This window comes from Octopus sinensis, linkage group LG5, assembly GCF_006345805.1.
Source record: "Octopus sinensis linkage group LG5, ASM634580v1, whole genome shotgun sequence".
In the NCBI taxonomy this organism is placed as follows: Eukaryota; Metazoa; Mollusca; class Cephalopoda; order Octopoda; family Octopodidae; genus Octopus; species Octopus sinensis.
Window position 1 is genome coordinate 16,800,096 of NC_043001.1, and position 18,017 is coordinate 16,818,112.

The window sequence follows — 18,017 nt, forward strand, 5'->3', positions numbered from 1 at the left end:
AGTGTTCGGATAGAAAGGCGTCAACTTAACAGAGTGCTTAATGAGCGAAGGGATGACGAATGAAGAGAAGATATTGACTTTATGTATACGTATTACATAACAGGGTAGCGACATGATTCTAGAAGCAACTATGCATGTTCTGTGTGAGGGAGGAAAGGTGATGCGGGTAGAGATTAAATGGGTTGGTTTCAGCACTTCTCCCATCACACCAGACCCGGATTAACCATTAAAGAAATATAAGGATTTACCATTAAGTAAATGGAGCAGGTGGATCAGGAACCTTAGAAGAAGTATTAAACAGCTGCATCTTTTCCTGTTTCTCTAAGTTGTAAATAAATAATTTTCTCGTTTTGCTTACTTCTATGTAGTGTTGAATAAATAAAATTATAAAAAGGTAAAGAGCAGGGTGGCACAGTAGAAGCCTGATGGGCCCATAACTACACTTTCTTGTTTAAGTTGTTACTGACGATGCTTCAGTGTGGCCGCAACCTCTGGAAGAAACTGATGATAAGATAATAAGAAAATGTATTTAACATGTTTGACTTAGAAAACTCAACATATAACCTATTCTTTTACATTCAGTACATATTGGGTCTTAATATCTTGTCATTTGGACGATAGAAGGGTCGAGAGGGCACCACTAGTGTTATACGCTTAAGACATAAGTTGGCCTATGAATTCGATTCTGTATCAATGGCTTGATGTAAAGGAGCACTCCGTCGGTTGCGATACGATCAGCTGATACGATCAACGGAACAGTTTGCTCGTGAAATTAACGTGCAAGTGGCTGAGAACTCCACAAACACAGGTACCCTGAACGTAGTTTTCGGGGAGATTCAGCGTGACACTGTGTGTGACAAGGCTGGCCCTTTGAAATACAGGTACAACTCATTTTTGCCAACTGAATGGACTGGAGCATCGTGAAATAAAGTGTCTTGCTCAAGGACACAACGCGCCGCCGGGAATTGAACTCACGACCTTACGATCATGAGCCGAATGGCCCTAACCACTAAGCCACGTGCCTTCACAATGGCTTGATTTATGTAATATATATATATATATATATTCTATGAAACCTCCCAGGATAAACTTAACCTTTCATCATTCGAGATCGATAAAATAAAGTACCAGTGAAGTACTAAGGTCAATATAATCAACCATGTTCTTTCCTCAACTATTGTGATCATATGAAAGATCAATAAGTAAACGTCCTTTGGACAGACTTCGAATACCGTTACTGATTACCTGAATGAAACGCATGAAAAACCTGCAAAGATCAGAACATACCCCAACTCCGATTCTCCTTAGTGGTACTCAGATCTCTGACCTTCAAATTTCACGTTTTCTTTCCAATCAAAGTTGCATGCTGTTTTCAAGATTAGAAAATATGTACCTGCTGATCCTATAAAACGTAGATAATAGCGTTCAAGTCTAGAATTTCTCGCATACAGGTCAATAACAGAGCATCTAATTAATAGATAGAGGTAATAGCGACAAGCAAATATCCATCATATCACACCCGAGAACCTGGAAAGAAGGAGTATATTAGTATCCTTTCAGGAGGGACTTTTGATCTGGGCCTTCAGTTTAAGAAATTTAAGAAAACGTTTAAAAAAAAAGAGTGGTCGTATAATGTCAACATAACGTGACAGTCTCGTAAAGGGAATTACACCACCGCTATATAGCCCTAGGAAGCATCGACGGGCAAGACCCAGAAACATGCATGTCTTCAGGCTGCTAGTCCCAGCTGGCGGGGGTGCTTGCTTCCCCTTTGCAAATATAAGGACACAGGAAATGTGTCAAAGCCGACAGGAAGCATCGATGTTTCCTAGGGCTATATAGCGGTGGTGTAATTCCCTTTACGGGACTGTCACGTTAGGTTGACATTATACAATCACTCTATCGCTCCACCACCGCTCATGTCTCTTTGAGACATTTAGAAATTCAATATTTCTAAATAGTTTTTAAAAAAATATATGAGAATAAAATCAATAACTCTTAATTTGCGTAAATAAAATGTATCATGCGAGAATTTGACTGTCGAAATTCCATCGATTTTCTGGAGCATTTTTAGGGATTTGTTCTGTGTGAAACTTCATCCGATCATGTCGAGCCAAAACTCCACACAAACCTTACTCACCATTTTGCTGGAATCTAAAGATTGGTCACCTATTTAACGAATTGAATAACAATAAAGGAGAGATATTGTACCAGCGCATGTATTATTGGTGTAATAATCCTCCCAAGACACAACACGATTTGTTTCAATACACGAATTCACATCAAAGATCTTGTAAACTAAATACAAAAATGGACTAAAAATTTTGTCAAGCTGGCTTTTGAAATTTTCAAAGCCTATCCTTTCTCTGCACCTCCGAACTTGTTTTTCCTTCTTTCTAGATTGATATCGATAAGTACAACTTTTCTAACGTCCAGAGAGAAAAGGATTTGATCAATAACAAACTTGCTATTCAGAAGCATCTTATCCCGGCAAACCCGAACTGCTGTATTTCGTCTTAGGAGAGCAACTTCTTCAAATTCATTGACGCAGTGAGCCTTTGAGACATTCCGGTGTTTCGATTTAGTTGCGTCTCTTCAGTCCAAGCTACCTCCGAGTCAATGACCGAAGCAAGAGTGATGACTTTTGTTTATAGAAATCGGTAAATAATTTGTTGATGCATGCTGATGTATATTGTCAAACCGATTATAAATCACCAAATACACGCAGAACATCGAGAATCAAAACAATATTTTCCAAATAATATCTAGCTTGTTTGCTTTCTATCCTTCTAAGTTAGCATTCATACTTTTAGTTTACATTTTGCTCGTCAAAAGGTGTGGTCCAAAATTGCGCCGCTGGTCGCTAGACAGAGTAGGATAAAAATACCCCTGGGGACAGCCTGAATCCATATATGTTTCATTTGTGAGAGTAGACCCCCATGTTGCTAAAAGTTCTGTAATGCTAAACATGTTGTTCATTATCTCAAAAACTTTCATTTGGAGATAATTTTGAAAATAACCTACAAACTATGTAAAAGCATTATAGTTGCCGGATCTTTTCGGTTTGAACGGCAGTTTTTTAAAATAATTTCCACGTAACTAAACACTTTTAAACTTCGTATACTGGTAGAATGCGTTTATAAAACATCTTTTTCTCTTGGCTTTATCGAGAAAATTCTATAGTTTCTAAGATATTTGTTGTTTTTTTCCTTCAATTTCTGTAATTTCAACAAATCAATGACGTCTATTGAAGTGAACATATTCTGTGCCGTATGAATATGTCCCTCATTTAAGAAACAGATTGGGTTTATTTACATTTTTGAAGAAAAAAAGGATACCCTTCCCCCCACCACTAGCCCTAACCCTAAAACAGATTGAAATGCAATAGATCGATACTAGGGTCATAATTATGGGTAACAATTTCATATGACACCGCTAAAAAACTGCCGTTCAAACCGAAAAGATCCTAGTTGCCTTCTGTCACTGCAAAACTTGAAAGAATGAATATAATTATTAAGTATTTGAAGCACAGTAGGAAAGTTGTAAAAGTACAAAGTACACAAAAAAAAAAACATTTCATAAAACTTATTTCATAAAAGCTAATCAGCTTTGTCGCCGTCCAATGAAACGTCTATATTATTATTATTACTCTGTGTGAATCTGAATGCTATGATGTTTTATGTTTGTCTTGTTCGCCAACGAATATATTATTGAATGATTCGTGTTTGTCTGTTCGAGTGACTGTGTATTTTAACTCGTGATTGTAGCTGTCAGCGTATTTACGTCTTGAGGTCGTTGGATATCGTAATAGCTTCAGAGACAGCTTGCCAGAAAGCATAGACAGCTAGCCAGAAAGAAAATAACTGGCTAAATAGGTAGATAGTTATCCTGAGTATTGAAGTAAGCGAAAAAACAATAACAAAAACAACAAGTAATATTATTGTTTACAACATTTCTGGCATCAAATAACATAAAATGTGGCTTGGAGTCCACTACGCATATGCTAGCCATGTTGTTTTATGTGTACTTGTCTGCGTCAATATATATAATGTAATTGTCTCCATGTGTTCCAATACGCTGCTGTTTATAAGTGTCTGTGTGTGTATTTGTTTACATGTGTGCCTGTGTAAACGAAATGTGTGTGTTTCTGTGTAATGGTATGTATGTGTGTACTCATTCACGATTACAAATGAGGAGGTAGCTTTTCTGTGTCGGTTAGTTATTCGCAGACTATCTGTGACGTATCTGAAGGCCTTATGTTACATCGACAACAAATGGGCGTCGGTTTGTTTCCCACGATTGTTTAGATATATGGATCAGTGACGAAAACCCTTGATAAACCCATAAACCCTTCGGTTCTTGTTTCTAATCCTTTTGTCTTATCCCATTGTGACGACGAGAGCGCCATTAATATAATGGAGATAATACAAGATACAAGAACCTAAGGTTAGTGGTTCGCATCACGTGACCAACACAATACTATGTCCTTGCCCAAACAATATCTCTCAAATGGCCCACGTCACGTGGTTATAAATAACGTGGAATATAAATGACTGTTGGAAGCATGGTAATATTTGGAAGGCGGCGAGCTGGCAGAAACGTTTGCACGCCGGGCGAAATGTGTAGCCGTATTTCGCCTGCCGTTACGTTCTGAGTTCTAATTCCTCCGAGGTCGACTTTGCCTTTCGTCCTTTCGGGGTCGATAAATTGAGTATCAGTTACGCACTGGGGTCGATATAATCGACTTAATCCCTTTGTCTGTCCTTGTTTGTCCGCTCTGTATTTAGCCACTTGTGGGTAGTAAAGATTTAGGTATTTCTAAAAAAGGCGGTGAGCTGGCAGAAACGTTAGCACGCCGGGCGTAATGCCCCTTGTGGGTAGTAAAGAAATAGGTATTTCGTCTACCATTACGTTCTGAGTTCAAATTCCGCCGAGGTCGACTTCTGCCTTTCATCCTTTCGGGGTCGATTAAATAAGAACCAGTTACGCAATGGGGTCGATATAATCGACTTAATCCGTTTCTCTGTCCTTGTTTGTCCCCTCTGTGTTTAGCCCCTTGTGAGCAGTAAAGAAATAAGAAACGTTAGCATGCCGAGCTAAATGCTTAACGGCATTTCGTCTGTCTTTAAGTTCTGAGTTCAAGTTCCGCCGAGGTCGACTATACATCTCATCTTTTTGGGGTCGATAAATTAAGTACCAGTCACGTACTGGGTTCGATCTAATCGATTGGCTCCCTCCCCCAAAATTTCGGGCCTTGTGGCTAGAGTAGGAAAGAAAAGAATATTTGGTTTTAAATTTTGGCACAAGGCCAGCAATTTTTGGATTTGGGGTTAGGTCGATTACAATGATCCCAGTACTTTACTGGTACTTATTTTATCGAACTGAAAGGCATATCGCTTTCTAAAGCATATCTGAAGCCGGAGGTTATACAATTTCGTGAGCTCACGTTCTGTGCATCGAAGCAGTACTCGTTTGTGGATAATTTTCTTGACGTAATTCTTTTAAATGCATCATTGAATTTAATGATAAGAAAAGGCATGAATGTATGTGACGTTAGCTGTATTTACTTCTAGGTTAATGGGACAAAGTAAGATGTTATATTTTACCTGTAACAGGCACCCAATGTACGGAGTGAGAGTTAAGGAGTGCGTTGCAACTGACCACGGTGTGGCTATTAAGGTAGTTGTGAGGGTGCAGCCATAAACATATGCATGTTGCAATACATATTATTGTGCACTCGTATCTACACGTTCGCATGTACATATATCTTACTATATAAGGTAATATTGTGATATTGTAATTTGCATATCTATGTACGTTTTTTGTTGTGTCTGAGGAGAGTCATTTTCTTTTTGTGCCTTATAATATAACACACTCACCGGTAAAATTTCCACTTTTTTCTTATGTCAAAACTATTAAAAAGTTTGCAAGACGCAACGAAAATTTTAGGAAAATAAAAATAAGAAAAAAAAGTGGAAATTTTACCGGTGAGTGTGTTACATTATAAGGCACAAAAAGAAAGCGACTCTCCCCAGATACAACAGAATATGCTTCAACACACGAACTCATATAAAGAATCTTGCAAACTAAATCCAAAAACGAAATATGAACGTTTTAATGTTGCTCTTCTGTGTATTGTGAAAGAACTATATGTGCAATTTTCTTAGTGTTATTCAGCGTGTTTTAGATTTAAGCAAATGATAAGGATTTGCTTAAATACCTGTAGGGCTAATTGTATACAGTGAAAAGAGATAAAGGGAGATACAGTTTTAGTCACCTGTAAAAGTTATGGTATATTACGTGACGTGCCATATTTCAAACATAGTGCTAGTGCATGCATATACAGCTGCGTGCGCACATACACGCGAGTACTGTCCAAATCTCCGACCAATCACATACAGCTAGCTGGCATTCAATTGGCGTATCAAGTTTTGGGCATTTTGATTGGGTTTTGGATAGAAAATTCACTAAAAAGTCACTTCTATTGATTTTTTAATGGCTTTACGAGGCGACATGGGAAATGTAAAGATGTGCACGACCACCCTTGGACGGTTTTGAATAGCCATAGAAAGTGTGAGCCCTCTAACTGAAAAATTGTGGATTTGTATAAAGGACACACACACAGACAAACATTTTGCCGTTTATATATAGAGAGATAAGGGGTTATTTTTTTAAAAGAGCGTGGTTGTATGCAACGATAGATAAAGTGTAGTGAAGCAAAGCTGTTAGTGACAGTGAAAGCGATTTGTAGGCTGCTCAGTCTATGACTAACATTGACATTACTAAAGCATTACAATTTCACTAACTATAAAATATGTAAAATATAATTCGCTTAATAAGAGCATGAAGAGATTAATTCCAGCTGGGAGTTTAACACAGGGAGCAGCTTCAGCTGTATAAAATATATTTCATATGTATACATGGAAGAGATTTCAAGCCGTTGATCTACAAAATCTTTGCTGATTGACTCACTTATTTTGAACTTAAAGATTCCCACTCTATCATGCCCAATATCTGCCTCCAGAGAATGAAGACATTTCTTCTATATTCTTCCCTGAGCTATTACCTGTCTTAAATCTCGTTTTACATGGTTTTATAGTTAGATTCTTATAGTTTTACTTCATTGATGTTTCCAATAGAAGTCTATTACGCTTTCTTGAAAACATTTACTGTTTAGTGGATAACTAGTGTTAATAGCGAGGCAATCACATAGTGATAGAGAAGTTTGTGTATTCGTGTTTGTCAGCTCTTTTCTATTTATTTTTGCGAAATTATCAGAAAAACAGTAGCTCACTATTATATTTTATTAAAATCTTTCTGTAATTTGTGGTTTGTGTCGATGTTTTGCTTACTAGATGTAACAAAAATCGAGGTTACTTGAACTGACGTTTAAGGTAAATGGTGGGTTCTAACAAAAAGTCTTCCTTCTGTAGATTTTGTTAGTGGCTGTATTATCCGGTTTTTAGTATGTCACGTATTTTTTTCTATAAACCCATGTAATGTATCACTGTGATATTTCGTAACGTCTTTAAAGGAGTATTAATTAAAGGATATGTCCCAGTTACATTTCTTAATGTTGCTAGACTATCTTTATAAAGTAGCTGGTGGATGATTGGAGCATTTCTGGATACCACTGCAACGGGTTGTATTTACTTGAATTTAATTTTAGAGATATTACTAAGAAATAACTTCACTTGTATTAGTGCTGATAGTAATTCGAACATACAGACTTACACTGCGTACCTATATACGAGTAACAACCGTATGTATATAGGTGCATTTGTATTATGTTCTGTAATATTATGCATCAAAGTAGAATATAAGATCATATGAATATACGATACATATGTGCGTGTGTTTTTTAGTTTGCATGTGTATGTGAATATGTGTATGTGTTTAAACATATGCATATGTGGATATGTTATATATATATATATATATTATATATATATATATATATATATATATATATTAATCAATTTAGGGTAGCAAAAAAGTCAATAGAAATTATTTTGCCACCAGCGGTCTAGTGAGAAAGAGGAAATAGTCAAAGACTATGAATAAATTCAACAACAATTGAGGAACGGCTACAATAGTCTAGTGGGTCGAACGGCCTATTGTAGCCGTTCCTCAATTGTTGTTGTATATATATTTCTATATATATATATATATATATATATATATATATATATATATATATATATATATATATATATATAATATACAATTGCAGCGTGGAAGGTGTTTGTAAGCCATTTAAGAAACACACAAAAGCCGTTCGATTCATTTCAACATTTAAGTTTAATTTGTCAAAATATTTTCGTCGCTAAAATCCGCGACCTGTTCACTGACAAAAATCCGTGCTGCATCGGATTTTTGTCAGTGAACAGGTCGCGGATTTTAGCGACGAAAATATTTTGACAAATTAAACTTAAATGTTGAAGTGAATCGAACGGCTTTTGTGTGTTTCTTAAATGGCTTACAAACACCTTCCACGCTGCAATTGTTTTCGTTCCAGCACACGATCTCAGATCAAATCACTTGCTATGCGAGTACATCTCCGTAATATATATATATATATATATATTGGCTCATCCCATACATGATACGTTTTTTTATATTTCTTTAATTTTTCAAAATTAAGATAAACTAAGTTATTTTTCAATCTAAAATAGACTCTCCTTCATTTTATACAACGCTCTTCCATCTATCTGGTAGACTTGCAAGGCTCCGCTTCCAAAATCCACTTGTCCGTGATGAGAAATACTCCTCCAGTACAGTTCTGATCTCGTCTAGAAAATTCGTAATTTTTCCGTTCAAATGATTTTGAAGATTGCGGAATAAATGATAATCAGATGGAGCAATGTCGGGCGAATATTGTGGATGGAGCATCGTTTCACATTCAAACTGCTCCATCCTTTGGAATGTCAGCCGCGCTGTAAGTGGCCGAGCATTATCCTGATGGAGAAAACAACTTTCGTCATGGAACCAAATATAGTCGTTTATCTTCAAGCGCTGACTTGAATGACGGGTTGAACGACCAAATCAAAGCTTCTCTGCAAGTTCCTTAATAGTTACGATAGGAATTTGTTTCAGCAGGGTTTTCAGGACATTCTCATCGAGCTTTACAGATCTTCCAGGACGAGGTTCGTCCTCTAGGCTGTAGTTTCCGGCTCAGAATTTCTGGAATCACCGTTGACACTGCCTTACGCTTATTGTCCGATCCCCATATACTGCATTAATATTCCTCGCACTTTCCGTTGCGTTGTTGCCTTTATTGAACTCTTAAAGCAAAATATGCCGAATATAAACTTTTGTCACTTCCATTATAACTTTGGAAAATAATCGTTAAAATCGAACTGCACTCTTCAAAACTTCCACTAAGAATAAGTACAAAGTAATACTACTACATGCTTTTAAAGGATGATGCAGGTAGGTTATTCCCTGCAATTGAAAAAAACACATTATTTATGGGATGACCCAATATACATACATACATACATACACACACATACACACGCACACATACGCACACACACACACACACACACACACACACACACACAACACACACACACACATATCCGAGCTGCGGTGAATAAATTGTCGTCTAAATTACGCGAAAATGAAAATAACATTTGCATTCAGTTCATCTTTGGTGTTGCAAAGAGTTTTTTGTTGATCCCTCACTCAAATTTAGACTCATCCAACTCTTTCCGAATCCTCTGCACTGTCCTCACATTGACACCCAAGCACACTGAAATATTCGTATTGAAGCTTCCGGTGCGAATGCCAAGCAGTACAGCATGTTGTTTTCAAATTTCTGGCAGAGTGAATTGCATCATGGTGCTGTTTCTCTCACATACGGTGCCAAACTGACCCTACTACACTGTGTAGTCGACAAAATTAAAAACAAACAATGCGCATACGCGAAAGTAAAGACATAAAATGGTTACAATTTACCCATCGCATCCTGTATATACATAACACATACATACATACATACATACATACATACATATATATATATATATATATATATATATATATATATATATATATATATATATATATATATATATATATATACATACATATATACATACATATATATATGCATATATATATATATAATATATATATATATATATATATATATATATATTCATTTAATTTTGGGGGATTAATCGATATGCGGGTATTCTATTTCAGTAATTAAAAAAATAATCTAAAGAGTATATCTGAAAGTAAACTCATGGCATCAGTTTCCCCATCATGAAATAATACTTAAAGGATATAACCAAAATTACCAGCAGGATATATATTATACTTCACTAATTATCTCCTACTTTCGGTAATACTTAATATCTGATTGAATTAATATTGACTTTTATCAGATATGTCTGGAGTAAAAATTATCTGAGAGAAATTTTCTTTAAGTAGTAGAAATGCTAAGAAAAAATTTTTTTTGGCTGCTATTTCTACTAAGTTCAGTATGTGGCAAAGTAATTTATTTTACTAAGCCCTAATTAGATAATATATATATATATATATATATATATATATATTATATATATATATTATATATATATATATATATAATATATATATATATATATAGGTATATATATAATATATAATATATATATATTATATATATATATATATATATATGATATATATATATAATTATATATTATATACACATATATATATACATCCTTTTGCATCATAATATTCAATCCGTGTGCTAAACACATGACATTAACACCATATTTACTACTCTTAGAACGTTCAGGCACTTCCATTTCATGAAATATATAGTAATTCAATTGGAGGATGCAAACGTGCGCAGAATTTTCTCCCGGCACTGCAGCAGCAAGTCTTATCACATCCGACTACACTCGAACGTGTTAAACATGCCCTTGCAGGAATATACATTATTCAACGCAGTTTCGTACGAAATTCTTGATACCACACACACACACACACACACACACACACACACCACACACGCTTACATACACACACAGACACACGCACACAAGAAAAGGCATAAATAATGAGCTTTACATATTCCATTATTTGTGCATCTTAGACTTTACACCTGTTTCAGATGTGCATTATACTTATGTTCATAGTTCCGCTTTTACTCAATCACTCGATTGATCGATTGAATAAATTGAACGAATTTAATAGATACCCTCATCTATCTATCTACGATCCCTATTGATCGTTTTTCCCTTTTTTCCTTTTTTTCCTTCTTTTTCCTTTTTTCTTTTCTTTTATTTCTTTTCCTTTTTTCTTTTTTCTTCTTCTTTCCCTTTTACGATCCCTTTTGATCGAAAACCTACCCCACTTTTTTTCCCCAAAAAAAGAAAAGCTCTACTTTGTAATCTGTCCCGTCTGTGTGCAGCCCTGTGTGGCTAATAAAGAAACATATCTATCTATCTATCTATCTATCTATCTATCTATCTATCTATCTATCTATCTATCTATCTATCTATCTATCTATCTATCTATCTATCTCTCTCTCTCTCTCTCTCTCTATCTATCTCTCTATCTATCTGTCTATCTGTCTATCTAAAGAATGTTTTAATAAAAAGTGGGTAAAAGTGGCAAAAATGGTCAGTATGAAAGACAACACTATTTTAAGCGTAAATCTGTGACCAAAAGAGACAACGAGAGGTAAGGCGACTTATCATGTGTTCGTTTTCGAACTGTCTGAGGTGACCTTGGTCTTTTTTGTAGGTTTTTCTTTCCAGGGCTATACCTAAACTGTGAACTTTATTTTTATATATATATATATTATATTTTTATACACCACACAACCCACAGATCCCTATTGATCGAACGTTTCTTTTTCTTTGTGTCCCACCCATTCCACCTCGAAAAGAAAAAACTCTACATTGTATTTCGTCCATTTTTATTCTGTGTTTAGCCCTGTGTGGCCACAATAAAAAGTTAGTTATCTATCTATCTATCTATCTATCTATCTATCTATCTATCTATCTATCTATCTATCAGCTATCTATCTATCTATTATTCTATCTATACATACATATGCGTGCGTGTACGTGTGTGATTGTGTGTGTGTGTGTGTGTGATTGTGTGTGTGTTTGTGTGTGTGTGTGTGTGTGTGTGTGTGTGTGTGTGTGTACGTGTGTGATTGTGTGTGTGTATGACGGGCACAGTTTTGTCTCCCAAGTCCCACTAGAAAGTTATTCATCACCGCAGTGTCATAATAAAACTTACTTCAAGTGCCTCGTAATGTGATCGACAATCATGAACTGATTTTGAAGCAAACTTCTTAACTAAACAGCCAAGCAAGAGCATAACATAAAGAGCACACATACATGACAGTAAATAAAGTGAGGAAAGGAAAGCCCGCAGTTGAAGTGTAAACATATATTGTTGTTCAGTTCTAGGTTAGTGAACAATAAATTTAATTTTATGATAGATTTGCTTTCTATTTTTATTATTTATTGAAATTCAATGGCTTTTTTAATGGACAATATATACGATAGATATAGTTTATGTTGGATATTCAACTTAAATCGGAGATTTTAACAATTAGCTTATTTGCCAATGAGTAGGGCGGTTTGTATGAGTATGCGAGAGTGAAGATGTATAAATACGATCTCTGATCAATAAGTAACCGGACTGTTGCCATAGTAACGAAGCTGAAGCACATAGTGAAGCTGCTTAGGAAAGATTGCCCTTGAATTCTGATGGGCATGCGCGCTAAGTTTAAACGTTCTAGCTCACTTCCGCTGTTTACAGCAGTGCTTGGAAGAAACGTGTGTAGCGTGTGATGGTCGCATTGACCATGACAGAAACAGTTGTCATGGCGATATCTGCTCAGAAGCCTGCGCAACGCTGCAGAAAGTACATGGAGAGGAGTGTATGAGCCACACACAAGTGTACGAGTGGGTCAGGCGTTTTCAAGATGGCCGAAAAAATGTCGATATTAATGATCGCCATTGAGACCCGCAACCAGCAGAACTAAGAAAAACAGGACCTCCATAATGCTATGATGTACCGTGAAGTCTGGCGTAGCATGGTAAATTCCATTGTCTCGACTACAATCGAACAAAAAAAAAAAAGAAAAACATCGCAGCTGTGAGGAGGAAATCGTCGAATTACCATCCGTGAGTTATCAGAGGATGTGCAGATTAGTCACGGTTCAGTTCAGTCCATTATCACCGAAGATTCGGGTATGAGACACGTGTCTACCAAGTTTGTGCCAAAATTGCTTTCAGCTGACCAAAAAGACACTCAGGTTTCAGTTGCACAAGATCTCCTTGATTGTATCGAGAACGATGAAAACTTTTGGAAAACTATGCGTAGGCCATAGAGCAGGTATTGCCAAGCCTTTGGCAAAATTTGATGCAGATTCTCTGCTCAACTCACTCTAACATGCTCAATGCGACGATCACACGCTACATACCTTCCTTCCAAGCACTGCTCTAAACAGAGGAAGTGAGTTAAAACGTAGCGCTCAGACACAGCAAAGTTTCCATTCAATCTGTGCCAAGTGGCTTTACTCCACATGCTTTAGTTTCGTTACTATGGCAACAGACTGGATACTTATAGATCGGACCACGTATGAGTGTTTATATGTCCGTGAATGAATATGTGTGTATGTGTGTGTGCATGTATACATGAAGCGTCGATGACTCAGCTGTTTACTTCATATTTCTATTATTACTTTTAATAATACTTTCTATTATTCAGTGGAGGCGCAATGGCCCAGTGGTTAGGGCAGCGGACTCGCGGTCATAGGATCGTGGTTTCGATTCCCAGACCGGGCGTTGTGAGTGTTTATTGAGCGAAAACACCTAAAGCTCCACGAGGCTCCGGCAGGGATGGTGGTGATCCCTGCTGTACTCTTTCACCACAACTTTCTCTCACTCTTACTTCCTGTTTCTGTTGTACCTGTATTTTCAAAGGGCCGGCCTTGTCACTCTCTGTGTCACGCTGAATATCCCCGAGAACTACGTTAAGGGTACATGTGTCTGTGGAGTGCTCAGCCACTTACACGTTAATTTCACGAGCAGGCTGTTCCGTTGATTCGGATCAACCGGAACCCTCGTCGTCGTAACTGACGGAGTGCTTCCACCACACTTTCTATTATAGGCACAAATATTTGGGGACGCGGTGGGCTAGTCGATTACATCAACCCCAGGGATCAAATGGCACCCGTAAAAGGTCATGTCGACCACGGTAGAAATTTAACTCAGTCCTTACTTTAAATACTTAGGAACCATCTCTAGGTTTGCTTTTGACGTTGTCTTTGCAATTAATACAATTTCCACTTTTCGTTCTTACTTTTCCTTCATATCCAGCTTTCTCTCTCTCTCTCTCTCTCTCTCTCTCTCTCTCACACTCTCCTTCTATCTATGTATTTATTTATATATGTTTCTTTACTACTCACTTTCTCTCTATTTCTTTGTTTATCTATCTATCTATCTATATATATATATATCTATCTATCTATCTGTCAGTCTGCATGTCTGTCTGTCTGTCTGCCTGCCTGCCTGTCTGCCTGCCTGCCTATCTATCTAACTAGCTATCTATCTATCTGCCCCGCTCTCTTTCCCCCCCTCTCTTTCACTATCTATCTATCTATCCATCCATCCATCCATCCATCCCTCCAATCTATCTATCTATCTATCTATCTATCTATCTATCTATCTATCTATCTATAAGAGACATTCAAGGTAGAAGTTTGTGGTGTTAAAACGGGAGACGGATTAAATCTAACTGAATCTAACTTGAGACTAAACAACAACAGCAACAACAGCAGTAGCAGCAGTCACAACAACAACAACAACAACAACAACAAAAAACAACAACAACAACAACAACAATCTTTATATTTTGTTTTCATTCTTCCAGTCATTAGGCTGACAGCGATGTCGGGGCAACCGCTTTGAAGAATTTTTAGTCGAATGTATCGACCAAAAGTTCTATTTTTTTAAAGTCTGATACTCTTTCTATCGGTCTCTTTTACCGAATCGCTACGCTACAGGGATGTAAACAAACCAACACCGGTTGTCGAGCAGTTTTGGTGGAACAGAGATATACGCACACACTCACTCACTTACACACACGCGCACATAGACATCATACACACACACACACACACACATATATATATATATATATATATATATACCACTGGCTTCTTTCACTTTCCTTTTACCAAATGCACTCACAAGGCATTGATCGACTCGATGCAATATATAAGGCACTTACCGAAAGTGCCATTTTGTGGGACTGAAACCAGAACCATTCGGCTGGGAAGCAAACTTTCCTACTACACAGCAACATTACAATAGCGAAACGAGGGCGGCGAGCTGGCAGAAACGTTATCACGCCGGGCGAAATGCGTAGCCGTATTTCGTCTGCCGCTACGTTTTGAGTTCAAATTCCGCCGAGTTCGACTTTGCCTTTCATTCTTTCGGGGTCGATAAATTAAGTACCAGTTACGCACTGGGATCGATATAATCGACTTAAGCCATTTGTCTGTCCTTGTTTGTCCTCTCTGTGTTTAGCCCCTTATGGGTAGTAACGAAATAGGTATTTCGTCTACTGTTACGTTCTGAGTTCAAATTCCGCCGAGGTCGACTATGCCTTTCATCCTTTCGGGGTAAATAAATTAAGTACCAGTTAGGCACAGGAGTCGATATAATCGACTTAAACCGTTTGTCTGTCCCTGTTTGTCCCATCTATGTTTTACCCCTTGTGGGCAATAAAGAAATAACAAACGTAGCACATCGGGAGAAATGCTTAGCGGTATTTCGTCTGTCTTTACGTTCTGAGTTCAAATTCCGCCAAGGTCGACTATGCCTTTCATCCTTTCGGGGTCGATAAATTAACAAACAGTTGCGTACTGGGGTCGATATAATCGACTGGCCCACTTCCCCCAAAATTTCGGGCCTTGTGCCTAGAGCAGAAAAGAATGTAGCCTTTTCTGTTTGAAACTTCGAAGGAAATGTTACTGCTCTATTTGCATATTAAGCAACAACGTAGAAAATCTTGCGTTGGTATTATTGTCAATGTGGCTGTTTATTGTCAGTGTTGCTGTTTAGATATAAGCAAACTCGATTAAACTTCATAAAAAGTTATATTCTTTGTCACAATACACAACTCGACAACTTGCACAAGTTTGTATAATGTCCCAGCGGAATTGTTCGAAAATGTGTTGTTTTGAACTAAAAATGAAATAGAGCTGATCTTCTTAACATTTCAAAGCTTGTAAATACAATAAATATGTCACTGCGTTCTGAGACTTTTACATTGACTTCTAAAAATTCTTTTCTTCGGTTATTATTATTCTTATTTTTAGGTCAAAAGCAATAAGTTCACTTGTTCAACATCATTGATTCAAGAAGAAAAGACATATATGTTTTTATGGATATTTAATGGAATATCAGCGCTTGCAGTTATGTAGCTACACACACACACACACACACACACACACACACACACGCATGCACACACACACACACACACACACACACACGCATGCACACACACACACACACACACACACACACACACACACACACTTAGAGAAGAAATCCTAGTAATAAATTTGTTTATGTGCATTGTAACAAGGCTGAAAGCCGTATAATAATACAAGAAAATATATACACGCTCATGAACGAGTGTATATCTGTCAGTACATATGTACTTATGATATGCACGATGTACGCGTGTGAATGTACGTTTGCATATATATATATATATATATATATATATATATATCACGGTGATACAGTGTATGTACCATCTACATATTTATGTATGTGTGGCATGTATATTTGTGCATATATATATTATGTATATATATATATATATATATATATATATATACATATTTTTATATGCACAAATATTTGTGCATATATATATATATATACATATATATACATATTTATATATGCACAAATATTTGTGCATATCTAAATATGTAGATAGTACATACATTATATCACCGTGATCACCATGACCGACGAGGCCATCAGATGTTGCTACACATCGCTGGTCACAATGAGCTTCGCATTGTTTTAGCCTTCAAATGACGCCACTCCGTGATAGAAAGTTGTGGCGAAAGAGTACAGCATGGATCGTTACCACCCCCTGCCGGAGCCTCGTGGAGCTTTAGGTGTTTTCGCTCAATAAACATTCACAACGCCCGGTCTGGGAATCGAAACTGCGATCCTACAACCGCGAGTCCGCTCCTTTAATAACCGGGCTATTGCGCCTCCCCACATACATTATATGTATATATATTTTTTCTCTCCTTGTTCTTTCTGTGTCCCTTTCTGTAGAAGAGCGTAGCCTCGAAACGTAAAAAACTTTTTCTCTTCCTGAGCGTTATACTAATACATCTGTTTGTTTTGCACACCACCTATCTTCGTCTTTTGTCTTTTCGTAAACTCTCCCTATATATATATATATATATATATATATATATATATACATAACCTATATAAACATATATAACCTTGTTCCGTTGATATTTCTATATATGAGAGTGGTGAGATAGAAAAAAAAACGAGTTTTCCCATGGATCAACAATGTACTAAATCCTAATCCGTAGTACCAGGGACTGCTTGACTGTTACTACGTCACTATTTAGGGAGATAGCTTCGACACAGGTCTTATAGACCTTCACTTCAGCAACGAAGGTCTCCAACGGAGTTAAATATTGCATTCTGTTAACAATCTCTCCATCCTTGGAGTGCGAAGATAGCTATTGTGTAGGACTGAATATTCCTTAGTAATAGAAGCTGACAATTTGTGATCTATGTAGTTTTAGTAAAATTCATTAGTTGTCCTGAAGCAGAGCATTGTGTTGGAGACATTTCTTTTCGTAATGTAAATGACCTCATAATGTAATACACAACAAAATATGAACTTTTGCATATGTCTGAGCGTTCTGTGAAGCGCGTGGCCTAGTTGCCAGGGTGTTGCACATAGGATCGCATGGTCATGGTTTGGAT

The 18,017-nt window shown here is 36.9% G+C and overlaps 1 protein-coding gene across 1 annotated transcript in view; it reads right to left on the reverse strand.

The window, feature by feature from the left end:
• Window positions 1-3,667: 3,667 nt before the first annotated feature.
• Window positions 3,668-18,017, reverse strand: part of LOC115212291 (dorsal-ventral patterning tolloid-like protein 1) — a 38,614-nt gene continuing 24,264 nt past the window's right edge. Inside the window, exons 7-9 of the mRNA XM_029781133.2 lie at window positions 10,457-10,466; window positions 8,779-8,814; window positions 3,668-3,844 (exon numbers count right to left, since the gene is read on the reverse strand). Coding sequence (XP_029636993.2) covers window positions 3,668-3,844; window positions 8,779-8,814; window positions 10,457-10,466 — 223 coding nt within the window. The remainder of the gene's footprint in view (window positions 3,845-8,778; window positions 8,815-10,456; window positions 10,467-18,017) is intronic.